Genomic DNA, 14,318 nt, shown 5'->3' with positions numbered 1-14,318 from the left:
GTTCTTGAGCCCAATAAGGCAGCAGTGCCATACCGAGACATGGGTTATCCTGAACAGTACAGTACTCGCAGTAAGTAGTCTGCGAGTACTGTAAGTGTCCTGACGATTTACATGGTCATTGGACTCACTCCATACCAATCGAACACACCATGGGTCATTGTGATAATTTTAATCTGTATATGTTACATGCATTAATAAAGCAAATAATCTTAGGCCCCTCTATAGCCATTGTTAATTGTACACTATTTTTTGTCCACCTCGTCGCTAGTCCAGCACAGTCTTGGTTGCTTTTGCGCCAGTGGACACTACTTGGCTGATTTTGTACCTTCGGTAACATCATCATCTGAATTGCTGTAGAATACGTTCTTAGCTCGTCTTATGAGGAGCTCTACAAGATTGCAGATCTAAATTTTTTTTTGCTTGATGTGACTTTTTCAATGCTACCATTTTATGGCAATGTAATAATTCCAATGTCTTTTACTGACATAAAGATATGCTGGATATAAAATAGCACACAATTGTAGTGTCTTTTGGTTTTCTGTTATTTTTAAACTACACGCAGCTTTAAGGGCACCTAGCTAATGGCAGATGCTCAGGTCACAGAAACTTCGTTACAAAGCAACAGCGCCAAAGTCAGAGTGTGATGAAATGTTCATTGATTTTATAAGTGTAACATTTCACATTAACTTTTATATTAATTCTATTTGCTAACCCAAGCTTGCATGTCACTTTTCACGCTGAACACAGCACTGAAAGCATTTTTTTCCTGTCATTCATACAGCGTAATAATAACTTGAAGGCTCTGACAATGAGGGCGTGAAATGAAACACGTGTGCGTCCATTCGTGCCACGGTCGTTCCAGCCGGCCTGTCGCAATTCCATGGCACACCCTTGCCACTGCATTCCGCTTCATTGTAGGGCTGGCGAACGTGGCTGCCAGGTTTTATTCTTGGATCGAGGGGGGCAGGTGGCAATGATTCAAGAAGAGTGGGAGCACAATCTCTGGCCCCTCATTGTCGGCTTTCGTTTTCTATTATGAGTGTCTCCCCTTCTCTGCCTCTGTCACCGTTGTTGGTATTGTTTGTTTTCAGTCGCTGGCCTTGTGTGAGAGACGATTGCCAGGATTGAGGGCACGAAGCACTCGTTAGTGAATCGAAGGAACTGTGGATGAAAACTTGCACTAACTCAGTGCCATGTTTGACGATTTGGCGCATAGCTATACCTTGTAAGGTGGTGGAGTGTGTTGGCAATTAATTTGCACTAGTGAATCGAAGGAACTGTGGATGAAAACTTGCACTAGCTCAGTGCCATGTTTGATGATTTGGCCCATAGCTATATCTTGTAAGGTGGTGGAGTGTGTTGGCAATTAGTTTGCACTGAATGAGGTAGTAATGTAATTACATTGTGCCACCTCACCCTCTCAACTGCGTGAAATGGTTCATTATGAGTCCTGCAAGTGAATGGCAAGTGCATGTTGACTGAACAGGGAAGGTCAGCCTTTTTCAGCATAATTTTCTAGAAAAGGTGAACAGATGCAAGGACTGTACAAAAAGCCTAGAGCAGAGTTTTTGTGAACATTTCGCTACTCTGGACGTGTGGTGCGCTCTTTCAGAACTATTGCATCCAAAGCTCGATCTAATGAATGCAGGTGTAGCAAAATATTGGCTGTAATAAGTAAGTTAAAAATTGTCTTGCAATAGATAGTATTAGCAATATACATTTATAACGAATTTTTATTATAAAGAAGTTATTTTCGTGCAATATGCAACTGTGTTATGAGGTTTTAATGTTCTAAGTTTTGTATTAGTAGTTTTTGTGATGTGTTAACAGGTTTTGCTCGGTAATAGTAGTCTACACCGAAATGTCCATGCTTCATTGGCGAGGCCTTGAAGATTCCCCCTTTGATGGGAGTTGTTAGCCACTATAGTGTACTAGCTATGCCACATATTCAGAAACGGTAAAATTCAAATCTGTGGGGATTTCATTTGAACAATTTTTACTATGGTGAAAAGTACCACTCTAAACATTCACCCACAAGCTAAAATTGTATCTTTGTATTTTTGGCATTATTTTGTCCATCTATTTTTTTTTTTAATTCAGGAGTAATACATTTACCTATTTGTTGGTGTTGGGCAAAATTTTCATGCATGTTTTTTGGGTTTTTTTCCTGGTTTCACTGATGCCAGAGATAAAAACACATTTGAACAGCTTTTAGTGAACAGAATTTTCACCTGAACGAGGCTCACTAAATCACACTTAAATTCGAATCTGTTCATTGCTACCCAAAATGCCTCATAATTTAAAGCTTGTATAAACCCACGGGTTCAGCCCCGAAATAGGAGTGCATGTGTATGAAATTGCTGTCATACAAATTTCCGTAACTCTTTTCCAGATTGCGAGCTTAGCTTTATTGGCGCTTCAGCAATGAGCTGATTGGTTTATTGTTGGAACGAGCCTTTTACAGTGGGGAACAATAGAGGCAAGGAGGCATGGTTTCTATACGCGCAAACGACGCTTATGTGGTTCTCTTTTATGCACACCTCCTCTTGTTCGTCTTTGGGCCCTGCCCTTAAAATAAGTGCTAGAGCATAGCTCCTTTAATGACGTAACGACGCTAAATTTCAGAGCAGAGTTCAGTCTGCTGCTCAGGTTTTCTTACTACATAAAGATCTCTGAGCACATGTAAGGATCTATAAACGCTGATACTTTATTTTGGCATTTAATACTATTTTCACATGGCACACATACTGACGTAGGTACTGGCTAGACATCAGGCTACGGCACCTATGCTTGTGACCTTACGGAGTGTTACGACTCGATGAGTTGACTTCTGGCACTGAAACATCTAAAATGGCCACTTGAGCATCATTGGCTAAGGAGGGTGAAGTCGTTGAAGTATCGCAATGTCGTGCACAAGTACGTGACAATAAGCTCGTACCATGTCATCATATCAGGGTACACTAGAAATTGAAGGGGCCTTTAATAACCTATTGTAAGTAATTTTTTGGTGTATGCTCTACTTACAGTGCCAGTGCTCGTCTCTTCTATCCTTTGTGGTTCTTCTTATTTGCACAAACATTTTCACTTTAAATGCCATGTCCCAACTAGGCTGAACCGAAGTTTTATTATTTCTAGTACATTTTCTAAGCTTTGGGGGGCTTCATCTCTAACTTGTTGCAAAAAATAAAAATTGAGTTATCGTAGCAATATCCCTTCAACAATTAATCGAAATGCAACATCTGGATAAGCCATCTGTCTCTCTCTCTCTCTCTCGCACGTGCACCTGTGATTCATAGATTCTTGCTCTTCGCCAAACATGGGTTCCGCAAGCGCGCTCGTGATTTGACGTCAATGCAAAAGTTGGCAGGCCGATAAGTGACGACTGGCGGTTGCCAAGAAGCCTCGCCTGTGCTTCGGTTTGATCTCTTGACAGTCGAGCATTGTGTCGCAACAGTGTTTATGTATTGAAGGAAGGGTTACATTTGTGTCTAGGTCGAATAAGACTCTGAGCAGTCTATTGATAAATACCGGTGAAGTTACATCCTCAGTTTTTCAAGAACTTCAGCTCATTGTATATTTGTTATTATTGCATTCTGTCGTTTGTAGTGCAAGTTATTTGTAGTACAGCATTTGTTGTGATGCTACCCAGTGTCTATGTAGTAACCAAAAGCTACATAGAAAATGACGAAATAATAATTGGTGAAAAACCTTCTTCCTTCTTAAATTTTTACTGCCGAGTGTAGCAAATTTGGAACATGCCGAAAAACTTCGACCAAGCAAGTCGCAAAATGCGTGCCGCCTTTAATGTCAAATGTGAAGGACTCGCGAGGAATGTAGCCTTCAGCGTAAAAAAAATCGAGCGCCGTCTCATTTAAGGTATTTTATGCTAGAACCAATTGTTTTGTAGCTGATGGTAGAGAGTGCAAAGCGCATGCAACAGCTCTCAGTTCCTTTTTTCTCACTTGAATGATGTCGGTTAAATCTTCAATAGTTTTGTTTCTTGGTATGTACACACCCGATAGGTGGTACACAACATGTTACGTAGTTCTGAAGTGCGTTTTTTGTTGCTAGGCCCTCGCTTCTGCGGCATATGGAAAATTCGTGACGTACATAAACGTACGCATTGAAGTTGCACTTTGGATAATTTAACTGCAGAATCATTTAGGGGTTGTTATTTAAAGCTGGAAAATGAAATATATTTTTATTTTTTTCAGCAGTCTCTTAATTTGAGCATTAAAGGGTTCACAGCATATGTAAGCTTGCTGTCGTTTCACTATTTCATATGGTGTGCGCTCTCTGTAGTATTATCAACCAACTAGCCAACCAGTCAATTTTAAGAATAATATTCTTATGTCACTAATCACCCTGAGGTAAATGTGATGGACGAAAACAAGGATAAAGTAAATCTGGTTGCATTTTTATAGGACCAAAAAAAAGGATAGACTTGTTCTATCGATGTTAGATGCCAGTTGTGGTGATTGAATGCGCGTGGACAAAATATTTATAAAGTAGCCAGGGAGGTTAGAATAGGATAAGCAACCAAGAATATTCCTGACTTATTCGGATGGCAGTAAGTGCTGTTTTCACAAAGAGGCAAGAGAGAAATCGCTTATTTTGTTGTGATGCTACCCAGGAACACTTTATCAAACCGATTCTGTCGCCTTTGCAATTAGACACACACGACCCCATAGATTTTTTAAAGAGTCTTTCTTGAGGACCTTCAACGCAATTCGGTCTGTCTGTCTGTCTGTACATTTGTCTGTTTGTCCACCATTGCCGCGAATCGGGTACTTTATACAGCACTAGTCGATACCCCGAACGGCCGACCCCATCCGCAGAGCTCGCCAATGTTGCTCAAGGAATAGCGTTCATATTTGTGCGATTGTCAATTAAAAAGCAGTTATTGCGCATATCTGGGGCATCATGACAACATGTATATGTTTTGCATGTTCGTCTTTTACGCTGTGCTGACCATGCAACGCTTACACATAATGGCAAGTGTTTGCAACGCTTTAAGACGACACGGTGGTGGCACCTACCCGTCGCCTTGCGTTCTACACCTTATCACCTCTGAGACGGGCGTGCATGCCCGTCTCAGGGCCATGCGCTTTGTTTTCAAAAAAATATTAACTGCCAGATGGCGCTTATGTCTCATGCGTGACGTGACTTGGTGCGCTCGTGCGCCTCCACTGCACGCTCGAGGCACTTTAACGCCGCGCCTCCGGAATACCATTCACCTATTTTCTTGTGCAGAACATCAAATAAATGTTCCGTTCACTCTCTCCACACGCAAGACTATCGTCTTTCGACATTTGCAGATTACATGCAGATACGGGGCCAATTTTTTTTTACTTGGAGATCAAAATTGAAAATATGAACTGCACAAATAATCTCTATAAGGTAGCATTTTAGTCGTTGAAGTCTTTAAGAAGAGACTGTCATATTAGCGAGCTACACGAAACATTAACACCTCTTTATCCACATGTTTTACTATGAGGACATTTATTAGTGCTCTTAGTAGAATAGTTTAAGGGTTCGGACAAATGCAGCAAATTTTTATTTAGGCATCCTTTCGGGGTTTCGCTCCATCTCCAATCTGTTGGCACTTCATTGTGGATGCTTTACTCTGTTCACATCTTGCAGCGTAAGCGGTCAGTCTCGTATTGTCTTGCTCAAAGTTGTGCGATTCCGTACGAGCAGTTGCTTCATTCTCGCGCAGGGTGGCAACAATGCGGGGCACACGGTCGTCGTGGAGAGCGTCCACTACGACTTCCATCTCCTTCCCAGCGGGCTGACCAACACAAAATGCACGGCCGTCGTCGGTGAGTCATTTCACGTGAAAGGCGTACGTTTGTCTTGCAAGGATTAGATTTGAAAGATGCGCTGTGTGTGCACCAACTTTTGATGATGAATGTGTGCATAAGCAAACACTTTCTCAAGTCTTTCTAACGTGACGTGCACATGTGTACACGCCAGATCACGTTTACCATTTTCATGCACTAGTCACATTCTAGAGACAACGAACTCTGATGTAATGGTAAATTGAACATTTAGGTTACATAAAGTGCTTATTTATTATTTCTGGCTGATATAATTTGCTACATGCAATAACTTTATTGAAAGCAGTACGATTTTGAATGAGGTGTTTTTAGTAGCATTTTAGAAATATTTAATATTGTTTGGGAATGATTGTAGTCTTGAGATGACCATTGGATTAATTTGTGTAGGTAATTGAATTCATTTCATCAAGCAATATTGCATGACTAGTAGTTAGGCTTAATTAGATAATTACACTATGCTTTCAATCAGGCGTTGTGTAATACATCATAGTTGATTTAAACATTTACACTTGCCTTAAATTGAGTCTCTAGAACCTTTGCTTCAAGTTATACAAATCTCATGCACATAGATAGTTTATAAAAATGCATGTCTCAAAGTGCTGAAGATGTGCACTTGAAAGTGTATATTTGTCGCAGAGGATGTTTTGCTAACAGTTGTTTCAGTGTATAATTTGGTGGAGAGCATATTTGCTAAGCATCGTGAGACAAGAGGCAGTGTAAGTGGCTCTGCATTTGAGGACTGGAGGATGGCTATCTTTGCCAAGCACTCCACCTCGGCATTTGAGCGTTCGAGCGCTTCAAGGCTGTTGTACTGCCGCATGTTCGTTTCAAAAGAGCTGTGAAGGTTAGCATCCACAGACAAATGCGCCTAGTGATTCATTGCTTTAGAGCACCGTTATGCCAACAGTTGACCGTAAAAGTTCACCCACCAGCTGCGATAACTACTGAAGGTCGTTTTGTTTTGAAGTAGAAATACCCATAAGCTCAGGCGCTAAACTTGTTTGCAGCAGCGAAGGAAAACTTGTGCAGGTCAAATCTGTAATGCATCTTTAATGAACTCCTGGTCATCAAATGCCCGTTTTTAGTTTAGGAGATTCTTACGCATTGCTTGTTAGTAACACAAGGGATGTGTAGGTGAAATTCGGGATATTATGGTGTTTAATTACAGCTTTTGCATGAGACCATTCAATAACTTAAATGTCTTTCATAACACAATGGTGTACTTTTTGTTTGAATGCTATAAATGGGGTATTACAGGTTTTGATATTTAAATTTGTAAAATAATGAAATTTAATGTAAGCACTCCAAATTTTATTTCACAGCGCTGATTGAGCAATGCCTCTTGCTAAGACTGAATGTAATGAGCATCAGACGAATGTTATGATCACTGCGTATGTGAACATAAATTTGCATTGATCGTCTATCACCTATGTACTAAACTTGCGATGCACACATGGGCATATTCATTTTGTACGCGTCTGCGGCAGCCTTTTAAGTAAATGCATAGGGAATTTCAGTCGGGCCACTTCACAAAGGTTATCTGCATCAGACTGTTTATGTATTGAAGAGAGGATGGCTCTTCAGGACAGCTGTGGGTGACTGACAGCTCTCTGTAGAAAATAAAATTTCGTAGATATGATAAAAGCATGAATGTTAGGGAAAAATTAACCTGCTTCGTAGGGCACATTTCATCAGAGGCATGAGATTCGATGGCAGCTGTGGTGGCAGGGAGCATTTAGTTTCAAGCTTGCCATGCCAAGATCTGTATGCCACAGCTCTTTGAGGCTCGTGTGCTTTTCAAAGTGCAGGGAACATGGTTGATAAATTGATGTCATTGTGTAACACGGTGGCACGTGTCTCACTTTGAAGGCGATATATAAACGTGTCTCGAGTATGTTATCATTTTTAAACCCTAAAATTCTGACAAAAAGGACCTACGCTGATTACTTCATTTAGAACAATCAATTATCTCACAACGGTGGCCTCTTTGATGATATGTTAGCCTCTTGAAAAAATCGGGATACATTTTCTTTTTTGGGATTTGTGCGTAGCAGAAAAAACACCCTTTCTGTTTCCATCGTTCACCACATTGGAGAGATAGTGCTAACAACGCCTGTTGTCTATCAGCTTTGTCGTGCCACCTGTTGTTTGAAAGAAACCAAGGCTGTTACGAAGGTGAATAGTGCAGGCTTTTATGCTAGATCGCATGCGTGTGCAAAGTGCCGTTCTCTCGTTGATTGCAGGCAACGGAGTGGTCATCAACGTTCCGCAGCTCTTCGAAGAGATCAAGGCGAACGAAGAGAAGGGGCTCCAGATCTCGTCTCGGCTACTAATATCGGACCGATCTCATATAGGTGCGCCTCGATCCCACCACAGTGTTTGTTCCCTTATTTGTTTTCCTCGTTTCAACATTGCGCTAGCTTTTGTCAGGCCAGTACAACCTGCTTATCTCGTGCTGGCCTGTCCGGAATAGACGTGTTGGGCCCCAGAATAAAAATGACAGCAGTGGTATTATTAGCGAGTTTCAATACTATGTACGCCTAACAACGGAAGTTTACAGGCCACGGGCTCCATTGCGAATCAAAACTTCTGCTCTGTTAGTGCGTGACACCTAAATATAGTATATAGCTGTACAGGTCACAAACGTTACTACAAACTGAAACAGTTTATTGTAAGGTACGTTGCCAAACGAAGCGACAGTGTAACTTTCTTGGAAACTTGCAGTCTCAAACATTTGCTGTAGGATACAGTAGACTCCTAATAAATGAAACTCTCTTACATGAAATTGCTGCCTAAATGGAACAACTGCCCGTAAGGTGTTTGGTTTCGTACTTGAATATTGTACCCCTGTTTACTCTCAATAAACGAAACTCATCTTAAAGGAAACACATTTTCCTGGTCCCTTCAGGTTTCATTTAAAAGGAGTCTACTGTATTTAGTGCTCGTAATGACATTGCATATGTAGAAATGTTACGTTTTGCATAGAGTGCATGCATGTACCAAACTCCTACTCTAGCACGCTTCGCTAAACTTGGCCTCCTTACTATGTATGTAGCGCTGGCGTAGACACAGCTTACGCGGTATGCGAAAACGTGCTTATAACAGGTTGTCGTCTGCTTTGTTTCTATCGTTTGTTACGTCACTTGGAAAAAGAGTTTACTTCTCGTGTGTGTTTGTTTTTTTGGTCTTCTTGGATGTTACATAGAGCAGTGGTGGCACATGTACAAAAGTGCATAAAAATAATAGCAATAATAATGTGCCATCTGTCTTTCTGTACGTGCAGTGTTAGTGATAGCGTTTTTAAACAACATATGGTCAATGAAGCATGCAGGGAAGGAATGCAGGTAACAGGTGTGGGGAGCTCATTCTAGGTCTAGCGTAAATGTAGAACTCTGATGTGGGAAGGCTTACTTCGAGATAGAAATTTTTTAGAAATTAGAATTTATATCCATCAGACTGCTGCCCTGATAGTGTCCTCTTTTTCTTTCTTTCTCTCTCTCTTTTCTTTTGTGCACTGCACGGGGTGCACAGAAAGTTATCACCAGGTCTTTCTATTCTTTTCAGTTTTTGATTTCCACCAGGCCGTTGATGGGCTCCAAGAAATCGAAAAGGGTGCCAAAAGGTAAGCTAACTGCGCAAAATCTTAGCAGTTTCAAGAGCCAACACTTGATGGGGTTGCGGCTTTCAAATTGGTGGTAGGGAGAAAAATAAATGGCCCTTAGTTACTTAATCACTCGTCGGAACAATCGTAGAAGCAACCCTAATTATTCACTTAGGAGTCTGGTAGTGACACTCGCACAGCGGCGTTCATGTGTCTTGACGTATTTCTTGAATTACCTAAGTATTTGGTATGCTGCAGAAGTGGATCTCGGAGGTCACATAAAAAGCGCATTCTGGATGAAATCTGCTTAACCAAGTGCGTCAACGATTTCAGCTGCTCGGATGAAATTATTTGCTCTTTCAATGAGCTTATTCAATAAATCTTCAATAATTATGCTGACAGTTCATTGGCCCTTATCTCAAGTCAAGTTGCACACCGATATCATGTTCATCCAGTGTAACTCAACAGCAACAGTAACCATCAATATATATATATTTTTGAAGACTCTTAATGAGTACTGCTCAGGAAACTGGGAGTAACACATACTGCCAACAGTTGGATATGGTTGTGAGAGCAGCTCGATGTTTGGGCACCGCGGTCTGCCACTCATGCATGAACTTCGCTCTGCGCCTAAAAAAACGAAAAATGCTCTGGGAAAGTGCCAAAAGTGAGAAAGCTGCTGGTAAAAAAGTTTACCTCGTACATGATAAACTGCACGTTGACGGCGATACTTTTATCTGGAACGCAAACTCTAATCAGCGGCAAAAAATCTCTTCTCATTCTGATCAACGGCGCGCGCCTTCACAATCCAGTGGGGTGATTAGCATTGAAACTCTCCCGGTTGACATCGTAGACACGTCCTCCGATGGTAACGGTAATAATCCTAACCCGTCTGCTCTGTGACAGTCATCTGAACTTGCCATCAGGGTCGTTAACTTGAATGCCCGCAGTCTCGTTAACAAAACGGCACAGCTTGAAGCCCTTTTGTTATGTCATAGCCCACACTTGACCGTCATTACGGAAACATGGCTTCACAGTGAAATACCTGATGACAACTTAGTTCCGCCAGGTTACAAAATATTTCGAAGAGACCGGCCAACTAGAGGTGGGGGTGTTGCAGTGATTTTAAAAACCAGTATCAAAGCATCCCTTCTAGCGCAATCGCCAGATACTGAAAGCCTATGTTTAAGGGTTTCTTTCGGAAACAAAGTAATCATTGTTATCGCTGTGTACAGACCGCCTGATTCTGGGCCCGATTTTCTTGTAAATTTGCGATCTCATTTGGCCTCATTCAGTAAACACAAGCTTTTCGTCCTAGGGGATTTTAATCTGCCCAACTTTGATTGGGACCGCTTGAAAACAAGACCTGATTCTTGTCACAGTGACGATATTCTCGACATTATGTTTTCACACAACCTTGTCCAAATAGTTCAGCAACCAACCAGAGTTTGTGGCAGTTCATACTCTCTACTTGACCTTGTTTTCCTGCCCAGATCTTTCGAAAAGTACCACGTGTCTGTGGAACACGGTTTCTCAGATCACAAAATTGTTTTTGCATCCATTTACCTTTATTAAAAAAATGCAAAAAGTTGCCCAGCTCTCAAAAATGTGAAAGACTTTGCGAAAGCTAATGACACTGCAATTACTGAGTATTTGGAAAATACCTGGCCAAATTTCAATGATCACGATGTTGAAGTCCTTTGGAATAAATTTAAAAATATGTGTTTATTCTGTTTGCGAAACTTTGTACCCGATAAAGCTAAGAAGCCCGCTAAATATACGCCCTGGATATCTAGATCTATAATTCACCTTAAACGCAAAGCGAAGCGCTTGCGAAAAAAACGTACAGCGCCTCAACAACTCGCCGAAATTCGTACTACCCTTTTCAATGCTATTACTCGTGCCAAAAATTTCTACATTAACACTACTTTACCGAACTTCCTAAGAGAGGAACCACGTAAATTCTGGAACTTTATTAGACAGCGCAATGAAAACATAACTGAAATTTCAGTCGACGGCTCTAAATTGACTAATCCTCGAGCAATCGCGAATCACTTCAATTTGTTTTTCCATAGCGCATTTTCGCAGTCTCAGTTGAAACAGAGTAATTCAGTAGCTTCATACCCTGATGTCAATATTGTTTCGCACAATGGTGTCTTAAATATGTTACTTCGATTAAAAAACAAATCGACGCCAGGGCCCGATTGCATCCCGAACGCATTTCTCCGTCGTTACGCTGAAACTTTGACGAAGTTTCTTGTACTTATTTTTGAATCTTCTCTTCATATGGCCACGCTACCTTCTGATTTTAAAATAGCCTGTATCGTACCTATTCCCAAAAAAGGTGACCCACTCTTAATTCCCAGCTACAGACCCATATCTATTGTCACGTTTCTTAAGACAAACTTGGTTTATTGGGTTCGTTGAGTCGACTAGCCAAGCAGCAGCTCAGACAGATCGTCTTTGTCTTCTTCCTCTCCCGGATCTCACCCAAGCATATCAGGTGGCACTATGTTATCATTCGCCTGTAAGTTACTTGAACACGTTGCTACGTTCATTACATAATTTTTAGATACCCATCAAATCCTTTCTCCATTTCAACACGGGTTTCGCAAGGGATTCTCAACCGTCACTCAACTACTTACAGTTGTTCACCACGCTTCTTCAGTTCTTGATAAGGGGGGACAGGTTGACCTCATACTCTTAGATTTTAGTAAGGCCTTCGATCGCGTATCGCACGACAAATTAATCGATAAATTAGTTCAAATCGGGTTTCCAGCGTTCATCGTCTCTTGGCTAACTGCCTATTTAAGTAACCGTAGACAGTACGTCGACATTAATGGAAGCACTTCTGACGCTCTCCCTGTTACGTCTGGCGTACCGCAGGGAAGTGTGCTAGGCCCTTTACTCTTCCTTATTTTTTGTAATGACATTGTTAACGTTATAAACAGTCCAGTCCAAATACGTCTTTTGGAGATGACTGTATACTTTTTAATGAAATTAATAGCATCGAGGACCAACTTACGTTAACCTCGGCGTTAGAAAACGTTGCTTCTTGGAGTAAAACTACAAACATGCAATCAAACCATGACAAAACAGTTTACCTCCGAATGACTAGAAAGAAACACCCCCTTGAAGTCTCTTATTGTACTTGTGACCAACCGCTTAAGCAAGTAGATGAACACAAATATCTTGGCGTAACATTAACCAGTACCTTAAGTTGGAACTCTCACATTACTAACATATGCGCTGCCGCTTTCCGTAAACTTTGTTTATTACGACACAAACTCAAAACCGCTCCCTCTGAGGTTAAATACTTAGCATATACTTTTATAATTAGACCGGAACTTGAATATGCCTGCGTTATTTGGGATCCTCACACTAAAACCAATATCGAATGCCTCGAAAGAATTCAAAGAAAGGCCGTCCGCTTTATTTATGGTATGTACGGTTCAACAGACTCCGTTTCTGCCCAGATGGAAAGACATGGTATCCCAACATTAGAATCACGACGTAAATCATTTAGGCTAAAATTACTGTACCAAATAGTTAACCGGAAGCTCTTATTTGATCACAGCCCCTACATTAGTCGCCTGGAAACACGACGTGGTCGTCATTCACACTCCCTTGCCTTAACTCCGTATTTCTCCAAAACTAATCTCTTCAAATTTTCGTTTTTCCTGCGCACAATCTGTGAGTGGAACAATTTACCATTCGCCGCCCTGCTGTCGACAGATTCTATTGACGCACATGTTTTCCTGAAGATGTAAAAATGTTTTGCAGTTTTTTTTTTCTTACTTTCAGTGCCATGCTGTTTCCCTTTGTTTCCCTTTGCAATTCACGCAATCCCACTTAAATCATCGCTGTTACTATAAGTTTGGTTGCATTATTGTTGTATGTGTGTGATGATTGAATTATTGTATGCTTAGTGATGTTTGGCTTGATTGCCTTACTGCCTGTACCATTCCTGCAGTATCTTGTAAATAAATAAAATAAAAAATAAAAGTGCTCGAGCGGAAGTATTTGCAAAAGAAACAAGTGTTTGGTCAGTGCCGGTGTGACTAAACTAAAAAGCCTTGCTTTGTTTAGTTCTGCAGTTTCAGCACTGTTGTCTATATCTAATATTTGCTGTCAAGGTAATTTGCCAAAATAGTTTGAAAGGTCCAACTGCCAATTTTTATGGTTTTCCTGTTTTCTTTAGCTGAGTGGAAAGTTTACCAGTCAGAGTATCCGATCACCAAATGGCAATCGGGGAAACTTTGCGAAACATTTATAATCGAAATTTTCAATCTTCAGTGGTTATGAGGTCTTATACACACAACACATACTGCCAACAGTTGGATATGGGTGTGAGGGCAGCTCGGTGTTTGGGCACCGCGGTCTGCCACTCGTGTATGAACTCCGCTCTGCACACTTGCCCCGCAGCTCGACACATTATGCTAGTTTCCACGAAGGCAGCGCCGCTTCCAAGTGTGCAACATTTTTTACCTTGTAAGCAGTGCTGAATAGAATGGGGATGAGTAATAATATACATACTCTCATTTTAAGCGCTAAATCTGTGTACTTGAAAGCATGGCAAAGCAACGGAGTCCACAATCAAGTTTCAAGGTGTTTTGCTAAGTTCTCATGGACTAGTTGTTGAGGCATGATTTTTAAAGAAGCAGTGCATAGAGGGACACAAAACACGTATACATAAAAAAAGAACTCTTCTATTCGCGTCTTTTTATGTGCGCTTGTTTTGTGTGCATCTGAGGACTTATTATTTGAAAATGTTCGCCAGGCTTTGCCACGTACTGGTTTCTTGTGACTTTTAAGCGCGATTTAAAAATACAAATCCTGTACGAGTCGCGTAAAGGATGCTTGAATCAGTCACCATA

The 14,318-nt window shown here is 41.1% G+C and overlaps 1 protein-coding gene across 1 annotated transcript in view; it reads left to right on the top strand.

Moving 5' to 3' along the window:
- Adss (adenylosuccinate synthetase) overlaps positions 1-14,318 on the top strand; it is a 46,222-nt gene that overhangs the window by 10,566 nt on the left and 21,338 nt on the right. Inside the window, exons 2-4 of the mRNA XM_075871998.1 lie at positions 5,720-5,822; positions 8,084-8,194; positions 9,405-9,462. Of these exons, the coding sequence (XP_075728113.1) occupies positions 5,720-5,822; positions 8,084-8,194; positions 9,405-9,462 (272 nt within the window). The remainder of the gene's footprint in view (positions 1-5,719; positions 5,823-8,083; positions 8,195-9,404; positions 9,463-14,318) is intronic.

This window comes from Rhipicephalus microplus, chromosome 8, assembly GCF_043290135.1.
Source record: "Rhipicephalus microplus isolate Deutch F79 chromosome 8, USDA_Rmic, whole genome shotgun sequence".
In the NCBI taxonomy this organism is placed as follows: domain Eukaryota; kingdom Metazoa; phylum Arthropoda; class Arachnida; order Ixodida; family Ixodidae; genus Rhipicephalus; species Rhipicephalus microplus.
The sequence above is the reverse complement of the archived record's forward strand: the minus strand, read 5'-3'. Positions and strand labels throughout refer to the sequence as shown.